This window comes from Lynx canadensis, chromosome D3, assembly GCF_007474595.2.
Source record: "Lynx canadensis isolate LIC74 chromosome D3, mLynCan4.pri.v2, whole genome shotgun sequence".
In the NCBI taxonomy this organism is placed as follows: Eukaryota; Metazoa; Chordata; class Mammalia; order Carnivora; family Felidae; genus Lynx; species Lynx canadensis.
Genome location: NC_044314.2, coordinates 84,069,699 through 84,086,171, shown reverse-complemented (window position 1 = coordinate 84,086,171; position 16,473 = coordinate 84,069,699). Strand labels below are relative to the sequence as shown.

Below are 16,473 nucleotides of genomic sequence, written 5' to 3'. Positions count from 1 at the left end.
CTCAACTCGTGAGTGATCAGTAAAACAGAAAAATAAAGAACTCAATCAGAAATAACCAAAAACTCAGGGTGCCTCATGGCTCAGTCGGTTAACCATCTAACTTCAGCTCAAGTCATGATCTCACAGCTCTTGGATTTGAACCCCGAGTCAGGATCTGTGCTGACAGCTCAGAGCCTAGAGACTGCTTTAGATTCTGTGTCTCCCTCTCTCTGCCTCTCCCCAGCTCTCGCATGTGCATTTTCTCTCTCTCTCTCTCTCGGTCTCAAAAATAAATAAACATTAAAAAAAATTTAAGAAGTAACCAAAACCTTAAGCTCAGGTTTAAAAACAATGAAAAAGAAGGGGAACTCGGGTGGCTCAGTCAGCTGAGCATCCAACTTCGGCTCAGGTTGTGATCTCACAGTTCGTGAGTTTAAGCCCCACATTGGGCTCGCTGCTGTCAACACAGAGCCTACTTTGGATCCTCTGTCCCCTTCTTTCTCTGCCCCTCCCCAGCTTGCTCTCTCTCTCAAAATAAATAAGACATTAAAAAAATAATGAAAGTAATAAAACAATGAAAACGAGAAACATACGTCGATGCATCTCCCGATAGAGAATAGTCAGTGCCTGCAGCGAGTTGTCATCTGTGGGTTCAAGGGCCGCCACCTCCTGTGCCAAGGTGAAGGCTTCCTCTTGCTTTCCAGTTCTCTGTAAACCAATTGCCTTTAAAACCTGATACAAAAGAAAGACAAATTAATTTTAAAAGGACAGAAAAGAAAATATGAACAAAACAAGGTGAATTCAAAAACACAACATAAGTTGTAAGGCATGCCTAGGTCTAATCAAGTAAACCATATTTTACCAAAAATATCAACAAATCAAGATTCTTTCCTAGTTTCATATTAAGATGTAACGACACTGTTTAAAAAAAAGTCTGTCAAAATAGTACAATTAAGTTAGCTATATCCAAAGAAATAAACAGCTAGCTTGTAATTAAATACTATTTATGGCATGTAAGTAATCAGAAAAACAAATGTCTTCAAGGGGAGCCCAGCTGGCTTAGTCAGTAGAGCATATGACTCTTGACCTCAGGGCTGTGAGTTCAAGCCCCATGTTAGGTATAGACATTACTTAAAAATTAAATCTTGAGGGGCAGCGGGTGGCTCAGTCGGCTGAGCATCCAACTTCCACTCAGGTCATGATCTCACAGTTCATGAGTTCAAGTCCCACGTCAGGTTCACTGCTGTCAGCTCAGAGCCTACTTGCTGGCTTGCTTCTGATCCTCTGTCCCCCTTTCTCTCTGCCCTTCCCCCACTCATCCTCTCTCCCTCCCTCCCTCTGTCTCCCTCAAAACTGAAGAAACATTTTTTTAAAAATTAATTAATTAACATCAGCTCAGGTCACGATCTCCCCATTCATGGGGTCAAGCCCCACATCGGGCTTTGCACTGACAGCACAGAGTCTGCTTTAGATTCTGTCTGCCTCTCTCTCTGCCCCTCCCCTGCTCACAGTCTCTCAAAAACAAACAAAAAATAATAATAAAATAAAATCTTTAAAAAAAAAATACCCTGGGGGGTGGGGGGTGGGGACAAACCCTGAACAGAGTCACTAAAGGGATTAAACACCTTTTTCTTTTTAAGATTACAATATATAATCTACCAAATATGTAAGTCAAGGGCAAATGAATTTACCTTAGCACAATGAAGATCCTTATGTTTCTTCAACAATTTATCTGCTTGCTGAATTGCCATTTTATTATTACCATTATCAAGATAATCTACGAAAACAAATTACGATAGTTATTATATTCCTTCAAAAGATAGGAAAAATGCATAGGCTGTCATCAGATGTTTCATAAGGTATTTTAATTCAGTATCAAAAACATCATGGTGCTAATTTTAACTCTAAATGGTTAGGATGATCCAGAATACAATCTTATATTCCTATAGTCATCTCTCAGACCTGTTATAAAAATTGAGTTAAGTAAAAATAGGAATCAATTATTATGCAAAAGTCTAACAAAAGCAAAGATTAATTTCAAGATTAAGATCTAAAAGAAAATGAGAGGTGCCTGAATGGCTCAATTGGTTTAGCATGTGACTTTGGCTCAGGTCATTATCTCACGTCTCAGGAGTTCAAGCCCCATGTCTGGCTCTGTGCTGACAGCTCAGAGCCTGGAGCCTGCTTCAGATCTGTGTGGGTATGTGAGTGTCTGTCTGTCTGTCTCTCTCTGTCTCTCTCAAAAATAAATAAACATTTAAAAACATATAAAAAAATAAAACAAAATGAAAAGAAAAGAAGTGTCATAAATGGGAAATGGAGGTAGCTGTCAATTCTAAATACAGAAAGATGACTTAAACACAAGCCAGTTCACAACCTACTACTACTACTACACCAAGTCCCTCTTTGCTCATCAAGGTCCCAAATCAGGGTAGGAGCAGATGAGGCACAGATAACTCAAAATAAATTATGGATCAAATGCTGGTGAGTACATGGAGCATCAGTGCCCCTCACCCAGTACTACTGGGAATGTAAATGGTACACACACCTTGAAAACAGTTTGCCAGGTTCTTCACACACTAAACATACCACTCTGCCTTAAGATCCAGCAATCGTGCTCCTTGGTCTCTACCCAAATAAGCTGAAAACTTACCTCCACACAAAAGCCTGCACACAAATGTTTATGGCAGCTTTATTCATAACTACCAAGCCTTGGAAGCAGCCAAGATGTCCTTCAATGGGCCAACGGATAATCAAAATGTGGTACATCCATACAATGGAATATTATCCAGCAATAAAAAGAAATGAGCTATAGGGGCGCCTGGGTGGCGCAGTCAGTTAAGCGTCCGACTTCAGTCAGGTCACGATCTCGCGGTCCGTGAGTTCGAGCCCCGCGTCGGGCTCTGGGCTGATGGCTCAGAGCCTGGAGCCTGTTTCCGATTCTGTGTCTCCCTCTCTCTCTGCCCCTCCCCCGTTCATGCTCTGTCTCTCTCTGTCCCCAAAATAAATAAACGTTGGAAAAAAAAAAAAAAAAAGAAATGAGCTATCAAGGCACAAAAAAACAAGAAGGATCTTCAAAATGCATATTGCTAAGTGAAAGAAGCCAATCTGAGGGGCGCCTGGGTGGCTTCATTGGTTAAGCGTCTGACTTCAGCTCAGGTCATGGTCTCACAGTCTGTGAGTTCAAGCCCTGCATCGGGCTCTGTGCTGACAGCTCACAGCCTGGAGCCTGCTTCAGATTCTGTGTCTCCCTCTCTCTCTCAAAAATAAATAAAACTTGAAAAAAAATTAAAAAAAAAAAGAAGCCAATCTGACAAGGCTACATACTATATGATTCCAACTATAAGGCATTCTAAAGAAGGCAAAAATTATAGAGACAGTGAAACAATCAATGGTTGCCAGAGGCTGGGGGAGAGATGAATGGGTGGAGCACAGGGGATTTTTAAGGCAGGGAAACCATTCTATATGATACCATAATGATGGATATAGGTCATCATACTTTCGTCAAAACCCACAGAAGGTACGACACAAAGAATGAACCCTAATGTAAATTAGAAAACCATAAACATTAGTTAAAAATAAACTATCCAATATATTGGGGCACCTGGATAGTTCAGTCAGTTAAGCGTCTGACACTTCATCTCAGCTCAGGTCATGATCTCACAGTTCCTAAGTTTGAGCCCTGCATTGGGCTCTGCACTGACAGGGCAGAGCCTGCTTGCAATTCTGTCTCTCCGTCTCTCTGCTCCTCCCTGCTTGCACTCTTTCTCTCTCAGAATAAATAAACTTTAAAAAAGAATAATAAACTATCATATTGGCTCAGCAACTGAAACAAAGTACCACACTGAATCAAGACATTAACAACAGGGGAAACTGGGGGTAGAGGTGGGAGTGTGGGGATATATAGGAACTCTACTTTTTCACTCATTTTTCTACAACCCTAAAACTGCTCTAACAAATATAGCATATTAATAAAATGTGTGCGCGTGTGTGTGTGTATATATGTATATAAAAGGAAAGTGAGAAGTGTTACAAGTGGGAAACAGGGTGGTAGCTGTCAATTCTAAATATAGAAAGATGACTGAACAGAGGCCAGTTCGCAATCTACTACCTCTAATAGTACCTCTCTGTCCATCAAGGTCCCAAATCAGCATAGGGACAAAGAAAGCATAAACAACTCAAAATAATCTATGGCCCTGGTGGCCCAGAGTTTCCCAAGTAACAGAAATAGACTATCATTTTACCTAATAAATTCAATTTTTCTCCAATGAATACTTTACTAAAACTGAAAACAGTCACATGAACACGAGTTTCTTCTCTTCAGACCTTCTTCAATCCATGTAACACTGATGAGCACCAAGAATGCTTAGGTGATGGGGCGCCTGGGTGGCGCAGTCGGTTAAGCGTCCGACTTCAGCCAGGTCACGATCTCGCGGTCCGGGAGTTCGAGCCCCGCATCAGGCTCTGGGCTGATGGCTCGGAGCCTGGAGCCTGTTTCCAATGCTGTGTCTCCCTCTCTCTCTGCCCCTCCCCCCTTCATGCTCTGTATCTCTCTGTCCCAAAAATAAATAAACGTTGAAAAAAAAAAATTTAAAAAAAAAAAGAATGCTTAGGTGAAAAAATTAAGAAGCTTTATACTCTGGGGGCACATGGGTGGCTCAGTTGGTTGGGCGTCCAACTCTTGGTTTCGGCTCAGGTTATGATCTCACAGTTCGTGAGTTCGAACCCCGCAATGGGCTCCACGCTGATAGCTGCTTGGGATTCTCTCTCTCCTCCTCTCTGCCCCTCCCCTGATCGTGTGCTCTCTCCCTCTCAAAATAAATACACTTAAAAAAAGAAGAAGCAGCTTTACTCTGCAGGGAATCTAGAAAGGAAGATCAAAAACTTTCAGGCCTCTGATCAAACACTCAGATGGAGAGACTAAAGAACTAACTAACTAAATAAATAAATAAATGCATACAATCTTGGCCTGAATACCCAAATATCTAACACCAGTTTTCTTAAATAGCTCAGCCAATATGCCACCATTTGTCCTCACAGAATACCTGACAAGAGACATTTCAGCTCAGTAAAGGACACTTTCTCTTCCTAAAAACTTGATGCTGATCTCTTTCTGAGTCAGTTCCAAATCACTTCTGACTCGTTCCTGCAAGACTCTAGGTTCATAGGGCATGCCCTGAAGCCTTCTCCAACAGTAATTAAATGTCCTTGATGAGGGGCACCTGGGTGCTCAGTAGGTTGAGCATCCAACGTCAGCTCAGGTCAGGATCTAGAGGTTTTCGAGCCCCGTATCAGGCTCGCTGCTGTCAGCCTGTCAGGGCAGAGCCCACTTCGGATCCTCTGTCCCCCTCTCTCTGCCCCTCCCCTGCTTGCACTGTCCAAAAAATAAATAAATATTAAAAAATAAAAAATCCTTGATGAGACCCCAGGTCTGAGGATCGGCCCATAAATGGATGAGACCAGAATTCGGGACTAGAAGGGTATTCAACTTTTCCCTCAGTCCCTACCTGCCCATGCCCGCTTCTCTGGAAATGATTTCCACTACCTCTGCTGCAGGGCGATGATTAGATGACCATATCTAGAGCTCATAACTACACCAAATGAGGTGGATATTTAACCAAAGGGTAACTCAGGTTTCTCCCTGGTAATCTATAACTGCACCACTGAGTCACAAAGCCAGAGTCAGAAAGCTATAGAGAAACCTCATTTGGAAGGCAATAAATATTCTGAGTCTGACATTACCAGTCACAATTTCCATTTTGAAGGAGCCTTAGGGGATGCAAAGTGGTTGATGGAGAGTGAAGAAAAGGAGTTATCTCTTGCCTCTTCATTTACATAACTTTTATAAAAGAATTTAAAATGTCACTTTATCAAAAGATTGGGAGCAGGGCAGTGCTGATTAACTTAAGCTTGCAGGAAGAGGTCACATCTTGGTGTGGGCCAAGCCAACATGTTGGGCCCTGGGTAAACTGATGAGTAAGGAGGAAAAAACTAGTCTGAAGAACCAAGCTGAAAATAAACATACACAGATAAAAATAAAGATGAATATCTGGAAAAAAAGCCTTAGATCCTGACAGCTCTCCAGTTTCCATCAGCCCCTGAACACTACATTCCTACTCTAAGATCCCACCAGGACTTATAGCAACCTCTTCCTTGAGCTTGTGTCAATGAGTTTCTTCTGCTCTTTGCACCCAAAAGTTTTAACTAAGACACTCCTCTACATTCAGCCAGTCTGCTGTCAGACTCCCCCTTCCTGGATGGTGAGGTGGGAAAAGTCTATTTTCATTCTACATTACTAACTCTGGAATATAAATTATTTAGCCCTTGGAGCTAACACGCCAATAAATATGATATCCTAAGTCTGTCTTTTTAGTAAGTTGTTTTAAAATTTACTCAAGGGTAACTGTGGTTTTTGACCTCGAGGACTGGTGTTGTTCCTATAATAATAGGAGTTAAGCCGGGGCGCCTGGGTGGCTCAGTCGGTTGAGCAGCCGACTTCAGCTCAGGTTATCTCACATTTCATGGGTTTGAGCCCCACATCGGGCTCTGGGCTGACAGCTCGGAGCCTGGATCCTGCTTCAGATCTGTATCTCCCTCTCTCTGCCCCTAACTCACTCGCATTCTGTCTCTGTCTCTCTCAAAAGTAAATAAGCACTAAAAAATAATAAAAATTTTAAAAAATAATAAGAGTTAAGCCAAAATCAGCCATTTACAAATCAGGCCTAGGAAACAATAAGATAATGATGCATAAATGAAAGCAAAGTTTTCAAAGAATGGGTGCCATCCTCAGTGACACGTTTTTTAAGCTGCCCTTGCAGTCAGCACTAGATGACGCAGTGAGAAACCAGACCTGTTCCAATGTTTCCCTTATATTAAGGAGACCGTCTCAGTTCAGTGTTAGCCTGTCACTTCTTTAGTATTTTTTTTTAAGATTTTCAAGTAACCTCTACACCTAATATGGGGCTTGAACTCACAACCCTAAGATCAAGAGTCACATCTCCACCAACTGAGGCCGCCAAGAACCCCACTTCTTTAATACTTTCTAATGTTTTTTAATGACGAAGGAAAGACCTCAAACTCAGAGTTTCACAAAAGTATCAGAATCTAGTAAAGACTCCAACACCATTGTACTGTTTTCACCTTACTTATTTTGTGGCTTTTTTTTCTCAGCACAAGCAACAGGTCCTCCATTAAGGATAACGATATACATTATTTTTAAATAACTTTAAGTTAGGGGCGCCTGGGTGGCTCAGTCAGTTAAGCCTCTGACTTCAGCTCAGGTCATGATCTAGATAGAGGTCTGTGAGTTTGAGCTCCGCCTCGGGCTCTGTGCTGACAGCTCAGAGCCTGGAGCCTGCTTCACATTCTGTCTCCCACTCTCTCTGTCCTTCTGCTTGTGCTCTGTCTTGCTCTGTCTCTCAAAAATAAATAAATGTTAAAAAAATTTTTTTAATAACTTTAAGTTAAAAATCAACTTAGAAAAAACTATTAAATACGTAATAGTATAGATAATACTATAATAGAGCTGGAATCATCAAATGGGGTAGAAAAATGGAACAAATTTGGGAAACAATGAGTCAAATCATTGGCAAGAGACTATCAAAAAGACTATCAAAGATATTGCTCCAATTTAGAAAAAAAGACTGAATACGACATAACTCCATCGTTTTTTCTTCAGTTTATTTATTTTGAGAGAGAAAGTGCAAGCACGAGTGGGGAGAGGTAAGAGAGGTAAGACAGAATCCCAAGTAAGCTCCACACTGTCAGCGTGAGCCCAATGTGGGCCTCGATCCCATGAACCAGATCATGACCTGAACCAGAACCAAGAGTCGGATAACCAACTGAGTCACTCAAGGCACCTAAACATAGCCCCACCTTTAAATTACAATGTCCTTGGGGGCACCTGGGTGGCTCAGTTGGTTAAGCGCCTAACTTCAGCTCAGATCATGATCTCGCAGTCCATGGGTTTGAGCCCCGAATCAGGCTCTGTGCTGACGGTTCACAGCCTGGAGCCTGCTTCAGATTCTCTCCCTCTCTCTCTGCCCCTCCCCCACTCATGCTCTGTCTCTCTCTCTCTCTCTCTCTCTCTCAGAAATAAACATTAATAAAATAATTAATTAATTACAATGTCCTTTGCTTAAAATCCTAAATGTTTTAGGATAGAAGACTTGCTTTTACCAAGAGTACAAATTGTAGGTGAAACATTCTTTGAGTCAACAAACTTTTGTTAAATATGTACTAAGTGCAAGACTGCAGGAAAGGTTAAATTTAAAAATGAACGATGCAGGTGCCTGGGTGGCTCAGTCAGTTAAGCGTCTGACTTCAGCTCAGGTCATGATCTCACAGCTCAGAAGTTAGAGCCCCACATCGGGCTCTGCACTAACAACATGGGGCCTGCTTGGGATTCTCTCTCCCTCTCTCTCTGCCCCTCCCTGACTCGTGCTTTCTCTCTCTCTCAAAATAAACTTAAATTTTAAAAAATAAATAAAAATGAATAATAGCTCCTGATTACCTCACAGTCTACATTTGCCCCCCCCCCCCCACTTTTAGCCTATTTCTCCCAATCTTTTTAGGGGCATCTGCCTGGCTCAGTTGGTAGAGCATGTGATTCTTGATCCCAGGGTCATGAGTTCAAGTCTCAGGCTGGGTGTGGACCCTACCTAATTAAAAAAAGGTGGGGGGACTATCCTTTTAAAATGCAAGCCTGATCACCCCACTCTCCTGGTTAATCTCTTTGGTGCTTCTGTCTTTAAAACAAATTTCAAAATTCTTTTTTTTTATTTTTTAACACTTATTTATTTTTTGAGAGACAGAGAGACAGAGCATGAGCAGGAGAGGGGCAGAGAGAGGGGCAGTCATAGATTCCGAAGCAGACTTCAGGCTCTGAGCTGTCAGCACAGAGCTCAACACGGGGCTCAAACTCCCAAACCGCAAGATCACGACCTGAAGTCAGATGCTTAACCGACTGAGCCACCCAGGAGAACCACAAACTTCAAAATTCTTAAAATAGCTTACAATGCTGAGTTTGTCTACCCATGTAGCCTCATCTCACCAATCTCTACACTGCGACCATGCAAGCCTTTTCTTAGGTCCTCAAGTGGAACAAGCTCCTTTTTACACACTCACTGCCTGACTAACCTCTACTCTTCTTAAAATGTCACTTCCACAGAGAACCTGTTCTTGTCTTGTCCCCAACGGCTGAGATGCACATTTGTATGCACTCATGGGAACCTATATTGTTCCTTCAAAGCCCTTAACACAAATGTATTGATTATGTGTAACATTATCTTTTAAAACTCTGTTGAAAAAAAAAACAAAACTGTTGAAACCACAAGCTTCTTGAAAGCTGAAACCATGTCTATGCTGTGCTATTTGGTACTCACTCACTCCCCGAATCTACATTGTGCCTAGCACATACTGGGCTCTCAATAAATAAGCTGAATGAAGAAAGGAATACATAAATTAACAAACTGCATGGGGCGGGGGGGGGGGGGGGACACGGAGAAAAAGACAATCTTCTAGAAATTGAGGTAATGTATCAGGGAAATGAGAGATATATGCATGCAAAGTGACCACAACAGGAAGTTCAAAGAACCAAGTATTAGCGATGGCTTCATTCTATTCAAAGTTTTTGCAAAATCTTGCTGCACACCACTAACATGGAGCCTGATGTGGCGCTCAAACCTATGAACCATGAGACCTGAACCAAAATCCAGAGTCAGATGCTTAACCGACTGAGTCACCCAGGCACCCCTCAACTAATTTTTTTTTTTAATTTTTTTTTTTTTTTAACGTTTATTTATTTTTGGGACAGAGAGAGACAGAGCATGAACGGGGGAGGGACAGAGAGAGGGAGACACAGAATCGGAAACAGGCTCCAGGCTCCGAGCCATCAGCCCATAGCCTGACGCGGGGCTCGAACTCACGGACCGCGAGATCGTGACCTGGCTGAAGTCGGACGCTTAACCGACTGCGCCACCCAGGCGCCCCTCAACTAATTTTTTAAATAACAAAAATTGTGCAAGTGATGGTAAAAAAAAAAAAAAAAAAAAAAATCCAAATAGTTCATAAGAGCATAACATGAAAAGCATTAGTCTATAAATCTTGCCCTATGCTCTATGTTCTACTCTATGTATTCTTTTAAGAATTTTCTGTGCAGGGGAGCCTGGGTGGCTCATCAGTTAAGTGTCTGACTTCAGCTCAGGTCATGATCTCATGGTTCGCAGGTTCGAGCCCCCATGTCAGTCTCTGTGCGGACAGCTCAGAGCCTGGAGCCTGCTTCCAATTCTGTGTCTCTCTGTCTCTCTCTCTGCCCCTCTCCCACCTCTTCTCAAAAATACATAAATGCTAAAAAAAAAAAAAAAAAAAAAAGAATTTTCTGCGCATTAAAATTTTTTCATGTTTGTTTATTTTGAGAGAGAGAGAGCACATGAAAAGGAGAGGGGTGCAGAGAGAATCCCAAGTGGGCTCTGTGCTGATAGCCAAAATCAAGAATCAGTTGTTTAACCAACCGAGCCACCTGAGAGCCCCTGTGCATTAAAATCTTTAGGTCTAAAATGCTTTTAGAGGGGCATCTGGCTGGCTCAGTCAGTTGAGCATCTGACTTCAGCTCAGGTCATAATCTCGAGATTCCCAAGTTGGAGCCCCATGTCAGCACAGAGCCCACTTCAGATCCTCTGTTCCCCCCTCTCTCTGCCCCTCCCCCACTTGCCTGCACGCATACTCTCACTCTCTCTCTCTCAAAAATAAATATTTAAGAAAATGAATTAATTAAAATTTTTTTAATATTTAATTTTTTTTAACATTTATTCATTTTTGAGAGTGAGAGAGACAGAGCATGAGTGGGGGAGGGGCAGAGAGAATGGGAGACAGAATCCAAAGCAGGCTCCAGGCTCTGACCTGTCAGCACAGAGCCCGACGCAGGGCTTGAACTCACACACCGCGAGATCATGACCTGAGCCGAAATCAGACGCCCAACCGACTGAGCCACCCAGGCGCCCCATGAATTAATTAAATTAAATGAAATTAAATCCTTTTAGAATGTAGAGATCTAAGTCAGAGCTTTTTAAATGGTCATAATAATTTCCAAACAGAAGAAAAGAGGTTGTGCCAAGTGACTCTTCTACAAAAAGGCAAGATGGTCTTCAGTCCCCAAGATGCCTTGCCATTCCTGGGGGAAAACAGGACACAACTCGCGAGCTAACAATGCCCAACAGAAGATTCAGAATAAATACCACATTCGACTGAGGACTCAGGAGCATTTACTAATGAACTACAGCAGAATAATTACCTGGAGTTGGCCAGGCACCAAAGGGAAACATGGTAACTCACCAAAGAAGTGATTATCATTCAGGAAACACAGCTAGGAAGTATATTATACCTGATCCAGACTACAGCAAGACTGGAAGCCAGTAGGACAGATTAGAACAAAAGATACTGCACCCGGAAAGTAAATATAAATGTGTATGTGCATTCAAAGGATATGGGAAACTTTTTTTCTTTGAAACTTCCCTGTTTTGCAATTGCTGACCTAGTTTAATTCCTGATTTCTACACAAATTTATGACGTGCCATACATGACCATCACTTCCACCCCACTTGTTCCCCTAACCACTAAAAACAGTTTAAAATTAATAATAATGGTACAAGAAAGCACTGGGGCTCACTAAGTCACATGAGAATACAAAATCTGTGAAAAACCACACAGCACAGGAGAGTAATTTTAGCAAAAGAAAAACGAATGAAATAGGTGCTCTAGTAAGGTCAGGGGTGGTTTTCAAACACCAAAAATACAATACCTAAACTTACCAATTTATGAGTAATGAGATGCACTCTGAAGATGTTTCAACTAATGAAATTTCTGAAAACTTATTCCAAACCTAGACACTGAAAATATAATTTTAACCCACATCTCAACTGACCACAATTTCACAGTTAATCACCCATACAGCCCTGTCCACTTTTACCCTAAACCGTATTCAGCAAGAGCTGAGGTCACAGGCAAGTTTCCAACAGTTGTAAAATGCTAAAACATTGGCAGTATAAATAGTGCTATACAAAGATAGTGATGCTGCTAATTCTGAACTCAGTGAAGAACTGGGCTCTCAGTGACAATGCCTATGTTCAAATCCCAGATCTGCAACTTAATAACTGCGACTCTGAGCAAGTTAATCTCTGACCTTTAGTTTACCACTATAATTACAATAATCTTACTACCTAATAGGACAGTTAGCATACAAATAAGCACTCAATTAATCCTGACAGTTGTTGAATTTCTGACTGATGGACAAACACTACCTATCAAGCATAAGCTTTTCATTTACCATCTAATAAACCTCTGAATTCAAGGAACAAGAGTGGTTAGGGACTAATATATTTAAACACAAAAGCAGGGGCTGTCCAAAGTCTGGAAGTCAAAAGTCAAAAGTGCTGAAGACAAGGGACAGTTGGTAACCTCTCTTTTCCTATTCCTGCCAGTTTATATTAATTGCTTTGGAATTCTTTTTTTTTTTTTTTAATTTTGTTTAATGTTTATTTTTGAGAGAGAGAGAGAGCATGCGAGCAGGGGAAGGGCAGAGAAAGGGGAAGACACAGAATCAGGTTCCAGGCTGAGCTGTCAGCACAGAGCCCGATGGTGGGGCTCGAACTCACAAACAGTGAGATCGTGACCTGAGCCAAAGTCAGACGCTCAACCGATTGAGCCACCCAGGCGCCCCAACTGCTCTGGAATTCTTAAAGAAAGCTTCTTCTAATCCTCTCCCATGTAACTATAACAAAAGCTACATAATTCCAGCTTCAGTTTGGAAAATATGACCTGTCACTTCTGGTTAACATATCCTAATGGTTAGCAACGCGAAATGGACATGGTTTATCTTACTGGGTAGTTCAAAACACTGTTATTTCTAAATAACTTATGGGACACCAAAAGCATTTTCTTTGGGCCTCAACAACAATTTTTGAAATCCAATTATTTTTAAAAGTACTGAATCTTTTTTAGTTTAAAGGTGGGAGGTGGGGAGGGGGGAGGGTGCTGACAGTTAAGTAGGAAGAGCATGTGATTCTTGATCTTGGGGTTGTGAATTTGAGCCCCATGATGGGTGTAGAGATTATTTAAATAAATAAACAAAACTTTAAAAAAAAAAAAAAAAGTCTGGGGCGCCTGGGTGGCTCAGTCAGGTTGAGCATCCAACTCTTGACTTCGGCTCAGGTCATGATCTCATGATTTGAGTCTGAGCCCTACGTTTCGGGCTCTGTGCTAATGGTCCAGAGCCTGCTTGGGATTCTCTCTCTCCTCTCTCAAAAATAAATAAATAAACTTAAAAAAAAAAAAAAAAGTCCACAGGCAGCTGCTGCTGCATAGAGTTTTAATAAGCCAGAAATTGTGAGCCCTGCCTGGACTCAGTTCCTATCTTCAATCACCTCATTTCAACCCTGCCCTCTAAATGAATATACATATACCAGAGGGTATGATAACATGCACCAACGGGAAATTGTTGCAAACAGAGTCCTATCTCTGCCACTCGCCACCTGTGTGACTTTTGGCAAGTCAGTGTCTTCAGCTCAAAGTGAGGTACCTTCTAGCAGTGGTTAAGAGAGTGAGCCTAGGACAGCCCACAGGAGTTCAGATCCTAGCTCCATCAAATGTGACCTGAATAACCTTAGGCAAATAATTACACATCAACAATGCCCCATCTTCCTCATCTGTGGGGAAAAGGGGGGAGGGGCATTGTGGGACTGGAAAAAACTACCCACCTCATAAGAATGTGTACAAATTAAATGAGATAACCCATATGAAGGGCCAATGACAGAGAATGACATAATTACCCGTCTATACACATCAGCTATTATTTCCCATCTCACAGGATTGTTGCTAGAAGCAAATGAGATGTGAGAGTAAAGCAGCATACAAATTATAAAAGCAGGACCAACTGTGCCAGAAATAAAGTTGCCCCCTCCCCGAAAAACCTTGAATGATCTCAGCCATGGGGAGAAACCTCCATTTAGTTAACATCTACACTATAGACGCGAGGTCTAGTTTGGCAATACCACTGACCTTGAAGCCTTCCTCACCATTAACTGAGACCAGCCATCTATGAGAAGAGCTGCAAAAAGGGCCACTGTCCAATTACAGAACAACTCGGTTACTGAAAAGGCATTTCCCCTGACTCAAATCTGTCGATTTTTCCCAACCGGGGTATCAGAATGACTTCAAGGTCTGCAAGCCTGCGGGGCTGAGGTAAGCGTTAATGGAGGGGGAACCACTTAGCAAGCAGAAGGCAAGCTGCAGAGAAAACCAGAGAAGCTGCAGAAAGGAAAAGCCCTGCAGCAGCCCTGCATGCCCCTCTGACATGAGTTATCACAGTCTTCTCACCGTTATTTTGGGCCCAAGACCCCTCCCTAAGCCCCGCCGCTGCCTCCCACGTGCGCCCAGAGCAGCTGTTTCTCCACCAAGGAGCTCTGGATAGGGAACATCGAAGCCGGGCCTGCTCCAGGCTCGATCGGGGTGACCTTGCGCCAGCCCCTTCCCCTCGTTGGACCTGTTTCTCCATGTGCATCGAGCACCGCTAGTCACAACCCCCTAAGCCCGCTTCCCGTAAGTAAAAAGTCTTTAGTGAGGAATTTTCCCTCAAGCAGAACGTCGCACCCTCACGCCGGAGCCAGCTTCCACCTGGCTCGGGATCCACCTGAGATCTTGGGTCTTCCTTGGCACAACGCAGCCTACGGGCAGCGCAGGTCTCTGTGAGAGTAAGTCCCTCACAGAGCCTGCATGCCGGGCCATCTCCGCTGACCTGCCGCCGTCTGGACCACGCCGCTGCCACCGTACGGCTTAGGAAGGCCCGGCCGGCGCCTACGCGAGGCCCGTGGCTGCGGCCTAGAGGCCCGCGCGGTCCGTCCCCAGCGCCCTACAGCTCCGCGCCCGCCCCCTCCGCGCCCCTCCTGGACCTTTGCCCCGGCCTCAACAGCCCTCGATGCGTCCGGCCAACTACCGGGCTGGCCCCAGGCACTCACCGTAAATGGGCCGGAGGCGCCTGTCGTTAGGGTCCTGCACATGGCCCCGCGTCGCCATGATGACAAGCGCAGAACCGCAGTGCGCACGCGTGGGGCAGGCCCCCGGGAAGGGGCTGTTAAAGGGCCAGCGCCGATCTCGCTCTTCTATCGCGATAGTCGCGGAGCTGCGACAAAAGGCGCCTGCGCCGAAAGGGAAGCCCCACCCCCACCCCCTATCCCCCACCCGCGGATCCCTGTGGGTACCGCAGTGCTGTCTTTTATAGGAAACTTCTCTCAATTGTGCTGATGGAATCAACCTGGCTGGAAGAAGCAGCTATTGGTATTGAAATCCCTTCCGAGTCAAGTACTGAGTAGCGAGGAAAGGAGAGGAAAACTGTTGATCAAAGTTGGGGCTCGACCGCTCCTGCTTGTCGTATTTATCCTCTGTACCCGAAGGAGGAACAGTTAGACTTGTCTGAGTAATTGTTGGGGAACCCGGAACTCCTCTGGGTGAGTGACCCAGGGGACAGTAGGGGAAGGGGGTGATCAGGGGCGCCTGGCTGGCTCAGTCCGGTAGAGCATGCGACTCTTGATCTGGGGCGAGGGGGTGGGATTGGGAGTTCAAGACCCACGTAGGGCACCGAGCTGATTTAAAAAAAAAAAAAAAAAAAAAAAAGGGAGGGGGCTTATCAACAGTAAAAATCTGCCTGAGAAGTTCGAGATCCCTTCATCCCTCGCCTGGGGCTCAGCCAGCTAAGAAGCGTCCTAGATTAATACTAAACCAATCGGTTTGTCAATTGCACCTTAATAAAACTGGAGGGAAACAGTAATTCAAATCATACAATACATAGTTACTGACTGCCTATTATGTGCCACCTTCTGTTTTAGGCACGGAAGCTACATCAGTAAATAGACAAAGATTTCATGGAGCTTTACTTGTAGTGGAAGAGTCACAAATAAAATAGTATATTAGGTGGTGATGAATGAGTCTGAGAAAAAACAGGGACTGGGGAGTGGAAGTGGGAGACAATTTTTTTTATGTGTATAATGTGGTCAGGGAAAGCCTAGCTGAAAAAGTGACAATTGTCAAAGACTGGGAGCGGGAGGGTCTCCTCGGTGGCTCAGTTGGTTGAGCGACCAATTTTTTTTTTAAGTTTATTTATTTATTTTGAGATAGAGAGGAGAGGGGCAGAGAGACATAGAGACTCAAGCAGGTTCCACACTGTCAGCACAGAACCTGATGCTGCCTGGAACCCACAGTCTGTGAGATCATGACCCAAGCTGAAATCAAGAGTCAGACGCTTAACTGACTGAGTGACCCAGGCACCCCTTGAGCAACCAACTCTTGATTTCAGCTGGGGTCATGATCCCATGGTCCATGGGTTCGAGCCCCACATCCAACTCTGCATTGACAGAGCAGAGCCTGCTTGGGATTTTCTCCCTTTCTTTCTGGCCCTTCCCCATTCTCTCTCTCTCTCTCTCTCTCTCTCTCTCTCTCTCAAAAATA

At 43.6% G+C, this 16,473-nt stretch overlaps 1 protein-coding gene across 1 annotated transcript in view; it reads right to left on the bottom strand.

Annotated features, from left to right (window-relative positions):
* The window catches only part of NAA25 (N-alpha-acetyltransferase 25, NatB auxiliary subunit), a 78,903-nt gene extending 63,844 nt beyond the window's left edge, over nucleotides 1–15,059 (bottom strand). The window contains exons 1-3 of the mRNA XM_030292219.2: nucleotides 14,988–15,059; nucleotides 1,671–1,756; nucleotides 573–711 (exon numbers count right to left, since the gene is read on the bottom strand). Coding sequence (XP_030148079.1) covers nucleotides 573–711; nucleotides 1,671–1,756; nucleotides 14,988–15,045 — 283 coding nt within the window. The 5' untranslated portion in view covers nucleotides 15,046–15,059. The remainder of the gene's footprint in view (nucleotides 1–572; nucleotides 712–1,670; nucleotides 1,757–14,987) is intronic.
* Between the last annotated feature and the right edge of the window lie 1,414 nt (nucleotides 15,060–16,473).